The 10373-nt window shown below is 33.9% G+C and overlaps 1 protein-coding gene across 2 annotated transcripts; it reads right to left on the reverse strand.

Moving 5' to 3' along the window:
• Positions 1-603: 603 nt before the first annotated feature.
• LOC112749884 (long chain acyl-CoA synthetase 6, peroxisomal) lies at positions 604-7812 on the reverse strand. 2 transcript variants are annotated; one of them, XM_072218828.1, is made up of 23 exons: positions 7355-7812; positions 6463-6523; positions 6280-6357; positions 6060-6131; positions 5870-5951; positions 5677-5782; positions 5505-5581; positions 5342-5390; positions 5182-5264; positions 4737-4826; positions 4526-4605; positions 4325-4418; positions 3757-3845; positions 3575-3663; positions 3202-3331; positions 2968-3086; positions 2677-2800; positions 2501-2587; positions 2164-2267; positions 1976-2061; positions 1359-1445; positions 1174-1260; positions 604-1064 (listed from the first exon to the last, which is right to left on the reverse strand). In XM_072218828.1, the coding sequence occupies exons 1-23, from the start codon at positions 7470-7472 to the stop codon at positions 969-971; spliced, it is 2088 nt and encodes a 695-aa protein (XP_072074929.1). In that variant the 5' UTR covers positions 7473-7812; the 3' UTR covers positions 604-968. The 2 variants fall into 2 exon arrangements, with proteins under 2 accessions (XP_072074929.1, XP_072074930.1); XM_072218829.1 differs by having other exon boundaries at positions 6060-6123; positions 7355-7747.
• Positions 7813-10373: the final 2561 nt, after the last annotated feature.

A 10373-nucleotide genomic window follows, 5' to 3' on the forward strand; every position in this document is an offset into this window, starting at 1 on the left:
ACAAACGGATTCTCTTTATTTGTTGATTAAAAGAATTCAAATACATAATTAACTAATAACAACTATATTTTTGATCGAGTAGTCAATTTACTTGTCAATCCTATCTTATACAATTTAAATTTGGGACAAATTAATTTTTAGACTATCAAACTAAGAAATACTGTAGACAACAAAAAGAATATATCTTTATGCAAGTGTTAAGCATATTTGATGTATAAATAACATTTTTCTAAACCAAGAATAGCCATTTTGTGATGCATCTTAATTATAACTGGCCAGCTGGCCCACACAAGCCAAAAATGTTCGAACCCCGGCATTTCAGGACTTAATTATAACTGGCCAGCTGGCCCACACAAGCCAAAAATGTTCGAACCCCGGCATTTCAGGACCAAGTTTCATTCGCCTAGCTCAGTGGACCTATTTCTACTCGATTATGGAACCAAAGGTCAAAGGTATTATTAGCCTATTAGTACTAGGAAAACTTGAGTTCACTCTCACTGGCTATTACTTATTAGTATTTCTCGGGCATTCTCAAATCTAAACTGTCGCTATGGAATCAAATGAAATGAATAGTGATGACTGATGAGGAATCGCCGCAAAAAATAAAAATAACGCATCTTAATATCTTATTGTAAAAAATAATAATGCCGAAAGAACAGTAAGTAAATACATCAACAATTGAGCCTTATTCCATTTGTATATTCCACTAGATGGATAGAGTGAATACTATGAATGTTCATTTATCAAAAGAAAAGGACAAAAAGAAACCTATGAATGTTCATCTGATTTAGGCATTATTATTTGAGACGATACCAGTACAGAAGTATCCTTGGGATCTTTCTTATAAGATGCGTCTAAAATGTCATCCTCCAAGATAGGATATTTTTATGAGGGTAATGCTTGAGGAAGCTTCTGATGAGGGCCACTTGATGATGCGTCTTCTTTTGTCTACTATAGGGCCTTCAGCATCACAATGTCTTCTGATTAGGATCAGTTTTTGAGAGCTCACTGTACATATCAGATATTGCTTTTGCAAAGTACTCCTTCGCTTGAGGTCTCTTAATCTGAGAAAATTCAGAGGCAAATTAGTTAGGCATCATTTATTGTCACAAACATAATGTTTGAAGCTTGCTGAAATGACAATCAGGAAATCTCAGAGACTTCAACACTTGCCTTGAATGTAGGAGTCAGCAGATCGTTCTCCATTGTGAATGGTTCAGGCACCAAAGTCACAGCTTTTACAAATTCAAAACCTCTAAGCTGAAAGGCATCAAATTAAGATAGTAATATTTAATATTATTAACAATGGGGTGTAATGAACAAGTAACGTAACCTTAACAAAACATTTAGTAACATACTTGAGCTTCTTGTCCGACAGCATCCATGTCCGCCAAGACAGCAGCCCTCGCTCTTGGATCATTACAAAGTTGTGATATATCATTATACTGCAACCAAGCCAATAAAACCACGTTATCATAAGATATTGCATTTTAAAATCAGCATGCAGTGATACAAAAATGAAAAGGAACTATAGTAAATTTCATAGAAGGATCCTTGCTTCTTGTTTTCAAAACAACACACGCTGGCAACATAGCATTAACTACCATTTTTTCAGAAAAATAAGGCCTCCCTATACAAGGATAGGCACTGGCATAATAACCATCCCAAATTTTAAACCTTAGAAAAGTATAGTTAGTTGCATGGTTTTGAGAGAAGGTTTTATCTGCTACGTATGATATCTGCGAAAGAAAATATCCATCCATCTCATAAGATTCAATTCTCAAACTGAATAACTGTGCTTGGTCTCCCTACTATAACATTAACAGCTTGCTCAAATAGAGGACAAGAACACAGTCACTCAGCTAGCATGATTCATGAATTGTGAAAAATTGCACAATGCATGCAAAACAGGGTTATCAATTCCTCTTCAAAGTTCAGATATCGAAAGTTCGTTTTCTAGGAAAAATTGAAGTACCGTGATGCCTTCCGAAGCAGCCCATGCTTTCAATACATCAGGATCCACCGCGACAACAGCTACCAAAGAAGAGTTTAGGCTATCACCTACAAAAGGAAAAGGAAGCATCATGAAGGAAAGGAGAAAATAAGACAGCAAAAGAGGACTACGCATGTGTGCTTGTCGAATTTGTATGACAATTCCCCTACCATATACAAAGCACTGAGCAACAAACTTGCATTTGACATATACGTTTTCAATCTTCTCTGGTGCAATGTACTCGCCTTGTGCCAACTTAAAGATATTCTTCTTCCTACACAGAAATGCAAGGTTTTGATTTGCATGGTTAACAAAATTAACAAATGTAAATCAAGAAAGAGTTGCCAATTTTACATGATAGGACATATTGGACAAAAACTGAAGATAGCATGTTTGCACCAAGATTATTACTGAAGCCTACTTATAGAACAGAGGATACTTGTGCCAAGGAATTTAACAGGTCAGCACATAAATTTACCCATTATGCCTGGAATGATAATACCTCACCTATCAATAATTTTGAGACGACCTCCAGGTAACCATGTCCCAATATCTCCAGTATGGAGCCACCCCTCTTCATCAATGACTTCCCTCCTGATCAATTTGATCCAATATGAGGTATCTTTCAGATAGAATAAATAAAATTTGACTCATAAGAACCACAGAACAGGAAAGGGAGTTACGTCTGAGCTTCATCTTTGTAATAACCTTGAAAAATAATTGGACCCCTAACACAAATTTCACCACGTGGATAGGGCTGATCATCAGATGTATAGTTCATTTCTGGCACATCCACGAGTTTTACCTCTGAAACAAAAAGAACAAACTCTTAGTACTTGGCATGGCACTTCAAGCAACAGCCAACATAAACTTAATATTTATGAACTAGATGACTTCAATTTTTATTCTTTTGAACTGGCAGTGGGAAGGGAGCGGTGCTCAAATCCCAATCATGAAACTCATCATTTACTCACCACAGGCTGGATTGGGAGATCCAACATGACCACCAAGGTTGTCGCCTTCATCAATGCAGCTTATAACACAAGAAGTCTCAGTCATTCCATATCCTTCAGTCACCCGACCACCAAAGCAACTGTGAAGTAGTTGTGAAAGACCATTGGACTAGGAATTTTTTTAAAATGATAAAATAAAAGAAATGAAGGATAATCCTCTGTAGCAATGCATACCGATTTTATACAAGAACTTACATCTTTAGAAACTCCATGATATCAGGTGATAAAGGTGAGGCACCTGATACCATAAGGCGAACTCGTCCTCCAAGCTTTGCCTTTATCTTGTTGAAAACTAATCTGTCCCACATTGGAGAAGGGTTCTTACCTGAAACAGATGGAATTTGAAAGTAAGGTTTTTTCCCCACCTCTCGGTAGAACAAAAACAGCTACACAAATAAATACCCATAAGACATCTGCTTCCAGGGGTTCAGTTTGAGAGAGGGATGAATTATTAAGATCAATCTTAAGAACATGATGGGAATCAATTACGTAATATAATAAACACATGAGGAACAATAACTATATAAATGCATACTGTACAAAATAAGGTTTACATAATGAACTTTACCATTCAATAATGCTTGCCTTTTAGCATTATATGCAGCATTAAATAGCCTTTCCCTCAGAACACCAGATGTTTTAACAGCATTAAGAATACTACAGCAAAACCGTACAAGTGAATATCATTAAGTCACATCGAATACACCAAAAGCCTGTTAACAGTTTAAAAACTACAGTTTGATACTCTACCCAGCATATATTCTATTATACAACCGAGGGACACTGCAGAAGATAGTAGGCCTGAGAGCAGCTAGATCATCCATTAGTTTCAAATTATCCTGCATGATACAAATACGTGAGTCAGGTAATGAGCGGAAAAGAAAAAAAGAAAGTTGGCTAATCTCTCTCTCTCTCTCTCTCTCTCTCTCTCTCTTTAAAAGTAATAAATAAAGAAAAATCTAGCATCTACCGAAACCATAGGACCTTCGGTTTACAAATATCAAATAGTTACATTATAGTGTAGACAAAACAAACAATCCTCACCGCACCAAGAGGAGTCAACTACTTGGAAAAATTAATGTCACTGGCCTTTCAAGATTCAAAAACCAAACTTTTTAGTAAGATGGTAGAACCATTTAGAACAATATCTTTCTTTTTTCAGGTTTCATGGATCTTCTACCCATTTCAGTTGAACTCAAAAGAGTGTTATTCATGCAAAATTCATTTAGAACGGCATAACATCTCACTAAGTGTAGTGTGAATAAGTCGGTAAAACATAAGCAAAATGAAAGGAAGGGAATTTGTTCAAGATTCATACCCCCTGGTAGAATCCCACTGCAATGCCAAAATGCACTATCATGACTTGGTTTGTCCGCTCATAAATGTGTGCTAAAGGGAGATATGATATATAACTGAAAATCAAAAGGAATCCAGAGCAAGAACATTTAGAATATTTTATGAGCCAAAATATGACAATAACTACTGTACAATATGAGGTAGGCATTCAAAATGAACTCACACATCAGAAGGGCCAAATTTTTCATCCATAGTGGTCCCAGCAACATTTGCAATGAAGTTTGCATGGGTCAAGACAGCCCCCTGAAGAGAATCCGTTTAGCAGAAAGATAAATGAAGAATGTTCTATAAAGTGACCACTACCGAGGAAAGCATTTCATGCACACAACATCTACCATAAACAAAAAATAGTAATTTGGCAAGAACCTACTCACCTTTGGGGTTCCAGTTGTACCACTTGTATAGCAAATAGTTGCAACATCATCAGGTTTTGGTGGGCTAAAGGGCTGAAGATTACTGCTTCCCTACATCCAAGGCAGAAAAAGGCAAGTGGTAACAAGTACTTAGCAATGAAATCATAAATGATGCTTGTTGCATAAATAAATTATAAATCATTAGCAACTACAGATGGTGGTAAGAAACTACAATCACCATGTTAGTGCAAAGAAAAAATAGTAAAAAGAAATATTTTGTGTTTCTTTTATAAAATAAAAAATAATAAAAAGAAAAGGATTATGTGGTGGGTAGGTAAATTAAAAGAGAGAAAGCAAGACAGAACATAAGTGACACTTCCTAATTACTCCATAGAAGCAAATAGTAGACTACGAAGTATTAACTCTAGATAATCATATTCTTGGACCCAAAAAAAAAAAAAGTTACCTGATTTAGTAGATTTGAATATGTTACAACCTGAACTCCAGTTGATGATGGAAGTGATGGAATATGACCATCAATGCCTCCAACTACCTGCATAATAATTGAGCATCATGGATAAACAATGCAGATTTAATTTAACAGAAAAATTAATCGTATATAATACCTACCACAATTAGTCGTACACTTGGAATCTCTGACAAGAAGCTCAGCAACTGCAAGGTGGGGTGACAAATACTTAAGTTTCACAAGAGAACTTATGGTAAAATACAATTGACAAGCACAGCAAAAAACACATACTTTACTAAGTTGAAGGTCACAATACATACCGAATTTAATGTTTGAGACACACAAAATATTACTTGCACAGCAGCATGATTAACAATATACCTGACAGCATCAGGACCTATCGAGCAAAAAATTCATTGCTGTTATATATGAAGATTAATCCAAGGTCATTATGAAAGAAATAATGCTGCCTAATAGATAGAATCAACAAACCAAGAGTATCATATAAAGGCACTGATATGTATGAATATGCAGCGCAAGCATGGTCAACAATGAGCCACTCCGGTCTATTAATAAAGTATATGCCAACGCAAGCTCCCTGGAAATGCACGTACCAGTGGTTAGGTAATAATATATGCCAAGTATTGAAATAAATAATTGTTCATGACTATATTATAGAATTAACCTTTGGAATTCCATAATAAATCAAACCAGAGCCTATAGCTGACCGTGCAGTACCTGCTTCTCCAAAAGTCATCCACTTGTACCTTGACAGTGGAATAAGAGTGGAAATGATGAGAAGTTCATAAATAAGTTTTATTATAAAAGAAAAGAAGGACAAGAAAGCATAATGGATAAATAATTGAGCTGCTTACTCCCCAACTGTTCCATCAACACGGTTTCGGGTTCCCAGATACTTATAGTCTCGAAAAGTGTCAACTGAACGCCTATGATTGAACATTTCGATAAAATATAAATCAATGTCTTAGGCATACAAAAACATATTCCCCTTAAAGTATTGTCCATTAGTAGCACTCATCCAGCAAATGGAGTTGAAATTGAAATTTGCAGAGGAAAAAAAAGAGTAATTCTCACACGAAATTATCATGCAGTGTACCAATTTCAGGATGATCAGGGAATCTGCTCACTAGCTTGAGAGGAGAACGTGAGGATCTGCACCCCATATAGAAAACAAAAGAAAAGAGAATAAAAAGAATCTGAATAATGGTTCAGAACGATTTAGATTAAAGTAGACCAAGTGCATTGGAAGGGATATACCTATACACATTCCACTTTCCTGTCCGCAATTTCTCTGGTAATACAACACTGTACCCCTGTTCTGCTCCCAAGTAAAGATTAGAACTAGTAACATTAACAATATGGTTGACAAAGAACATAGAAGCATAGCAAGATAGTATAATAACAATAACAAGCCATGCAAATGAAAGACTAATTTGAAGAAATGGATATAAAAGTTTCATAGTTCTGACAAAAGCCCTACAAATATCAGTATTATTAATGTAATCCACTTTCAGTAACATGATCAAAGCAACAATGATCATATAATTAGTCAGCTCTGCCCTGTCTCAAGTCATAGTTCATACAATTAATAAGTGACAGCAAGTGGTTAGCAATTCGAGTATTGGCTCCTGTGATTGTCACCAATAGAAGGTAAATGGATCCAAATAAAGTTCAGAAGAAACATAGACGGAGAAAAATGTGCAATACTATTCATTATCTTCTTTGACTATTTGGTTCATTAACAACACCAAGCAGGAAATTCAGATTCAAAATCATAAATAAGCTATAATACAGAGGTACACCAGAATTCCAAACAGAATTCAGAACTCTACCAATTTCTAGTATCACTAAACAGTGAATTGTCATTTCACCGAAAATATTTCTGGAAAGAAAGAAAAAAAAATCCCACTGAAGCCAGCAAGACCAAGTCAACAACACACTGAATTGCCCATATTCTCAGTGTATTCAATGAAGAAGCGCAAATCATATTCATCAATAAAGGGGAAATAAATGATAAAAAATAATTCAGAGCTGGATCTCCCATTTATAGTTTTGCACTACCCTTGGCCGCAACTAATTTTCCACTGCAACAATCATCACAAAGAGAAACTCATAGAGAAAGACAGAGAGAGCGAGAGAAGGGTTGTACCAGAGAAGAACTCTCCGGCGGTGGGGTTCTGTCGGAGGTGGGCGGTGGGAGAATCCGCGGCGGAGACTAGGTGACCATGGATGGCTTTGAGACGACGTTGAGCAGGAGCTGAATCCATTAACGCGAAAGCTTAAACTCAGAGCTTACACACAAAGGAAAAGAGAACGACTCTATTTTTTTTTTCTTTTTCTTTTTCTTTTTTTTTTTTTCCTTCTTCTTCTTCTGGCGTTTTTTTTCCCTCAGGAAAGTGAATAAAAATTATATAATGGAAAAGAAAATGATAGAAATGTAAGGAGCGTGGCACGCAAAGCGAGGATTCTGATGATCCCGATTTTTTTTTTTTTTTGGAATAATGATCCGGATATGGTTAAGATGATGATTGCGTCCTATTTCGAACATGCATTTTCACATTATTTTTTTATTAATACTTTATTATTAGGTGGATTGGATTGATGAATAATATGTCGTCAGTCACTTTCCCGTGACAATTAATACGAATTATAAGCTCTTGAACTTTTCTAATTTCTAAAAGCCTAGAAAGATATTCCTTCCTTTTTGCTAAGTAATTTTTAATTCTTGCATAGCTCTTTTTCATATTGGATGAGGAGACGATCAACACACTATTATTATTTAATTTATTTTTTTCTCTTTTTGTTAATGTCTGCGTCCGTGACTGTGACATTTTGTATTGATCGGAAACGAGATAAAATGGTCATGGTTAAAGCTAATTCCAAAGTCTTAAAATATCTGCCGGCAATGGCATATGCAGAAAAAATACAAGTAAACATGTCTCCGTCCTTCTTGTCATGGCGTGAGTTGCCTCACAGACACGAGATTGCTTCATGGGATCCGGAAACACTTTCATGTTGTGCATTAAATACTTCAGTAGATGGCCTATGTTTCTGGTACCACTTCCTTTGATTTCCAAATCATTCATCATTCTTCATGCTTTATATTAATATAAGTAATAAAACTTGAAATAGACAAAAGGATTAAAAAAAAATAGTGTTGGTTGGAATGTCTTTAAGTTGATAGAAAATAACAATTTTTTGAATGAAAAAAAAAATATTTTTTTGTTATTTTTTAACGTATTTAATAAATTTTTAATAATAAAAAATTAAAAATAAAAAAATTTAAAAAAAACACATTTTTTAAAAAATTACCATTTACACCTTTTTTAAAAAGATTTTTTTTAAAAAAATTCACATAATAAATAAATAAATAAATTATTTTTATATTATTATATTCAAATATAATTGATATATAAAAAAAAATTTTGTATAAAATATCCAAATATAAAATTAATTTTACTTTTTTTTTAAATTATTTTAAAAAATATTATTTGAAAAAAAATTCTTATTAAAAGTTCATGGAAACAAACTCAAAGAATAATTTAATTGTGAATATTCTTTATATTGAAATATAGAAAACAATGCTATTTATATATACAAAATTGACTATGAATACAAAAGGGCTAAAATTCTAAAACAATTAAATCTTCTAGGTGATTCCATTAGTTATCAAAAAGTGAGTCAGTATAACTAATTTTGTTTTTAGCAGAAATATAAAAAGATTTAACAAAGAAATTTATTCTATTTGTTGGGCTAAATTTATTTGTGTATAGACAGTTGTGATTTTTCTTTGGTATTGTCATAGGTACAAAAAGAAAGATAGTTTAATATGTTCCTATAAGTTGGAGGGTAAAAAATGTTAAGAACATTGAGTTTGGAAAGATTGAGGTGAAAAGGTTGAAGAGATAAAGGCTTGATAAATATGTCTGCTAACTATCCAAAAAAATTTTTATCACTCCAACTTGAACTTTTTGGCGAACTAAATGATCAACTTCTAGGTATTTAGTCCGTTCATGAAAAATTGGATTAACCGAGATGTGAATAACGCTTTGATTATCACAATACAAAATTGGTGGACGAATGAGAGATATATGCAGAATATGTACCATTGAAGCTCACAAGTTGTACTAGCAAGAGTATGATATTCGATTTCGATGAATGATCGGACAATAATGATTTGTTTTTTAGTTTTTTAAGAAATCAAAGAATTACCCAAAAAAACAATAACCAGCCAATGATCTTCGAGTATCAGGACATCTTATCCAATCGGACTCACTAAATCCAAGGATTTGAATTTCAGATTCTTTTGGGAAGAAAATTCCTTTGCCAAGGATATTTCTTAACACACGCTTGGCAGTTTTAGGATGAGATTTAATAAGAGATACCATAAATTGTCTTAATTGTTGAGTGGCATACATGATGTTTGGTCCTGTAGTGGTGATAGAGATAAGCCGTCCAACCAAATGATGATAAACAAAAGGATCATATAGCAAGAGACTATTGTCTTGATATATTTTGTGGCACTAATGCACTATCTATGAGAACAAAGATAGGTTTGGCACCTAATAAATCATAATCTTCTAAAAGATCAAGATAATATTTTCTCTCAAATAAACAAATCCCTTTTACCGATTGAGCAACTTCAATATCCAAAAAATATTTCAACAGATCCAAGTATTTAATGCGAAAGTGTTAGTGTAGAATAAGACTTAATGGCAATAAATTCAAAAATAAAATTACCAGTAAACAATATCATCAATATAAACTAGAAGAATATAGATTTCAGCACCAGTTAATTTACAAATAAGTTATAATCATATAAGGTCTGTTGATATTCATGAGATAGCAAAAGATTAGAAAGTTTGTCATACTATATACGACTTGATTGTCGTAAACCGTACAATGACGTCAATAACTTTCAACATCAATTTAGTCAAGGAGATATAATCCTGGATGGTAAAGTCATGTAAACTTTTTCAAAAAGATCCTTATGTAAGAAAGCATTATTGACATCTAACTGATATAGGCCAATGCTTTAAAGATGCCAAAGCCAAAACCAATCTAATGGTGGAAGATTTAATAGCAGGAGAGAACCTTTTCAAAAAAAGCAACATCTTCAATTTGGGTAATTTCTTAGCCACAAGACGTGCATTATACCAATCAACTAA

This window comes from Arachis hypogaea, chromosome 15, assembly GCF_003086295.3.
Source record: "Arachis hypogaea cultivar Tifrunner chromosome 15, arahy.Tifrunner.gnm2.J5K5, whole genome shotgun sequence".
Taxonomy (NCBI): domain Eukaryota; kingdom Viridiplantae; phylum Streptophyta; class Magnoliopsida; order Fabales; family Fabaceae; genus Arachis; species Arachis hypogaea.

Excerpts from the sequence above, each read along its gene's own strand:
- LOC112749884 (XM_072218828.1), bottom strand. The coding sequence starts at position 7,472 with ATGGATTCAGCTCCTGCTCAACGTCGTCTCAAAGCCATCCATGGTCAC. Across the intron at positions 5,265-5,341 it reads TGTACGACTAATTGTGGTAG|TTGGAGGCATTGATGGTCAT; the intron begins GTATTATATACG and ends TTATGCAGGTAG. Across the intron at positions 3,332-3,574 it reads AAGGCAAGCATTATTGAATG|GTAAGAACCCTTCTCCAATG; the intron begins GTAAAGTTCATT and ends CATCTGTTTCAG.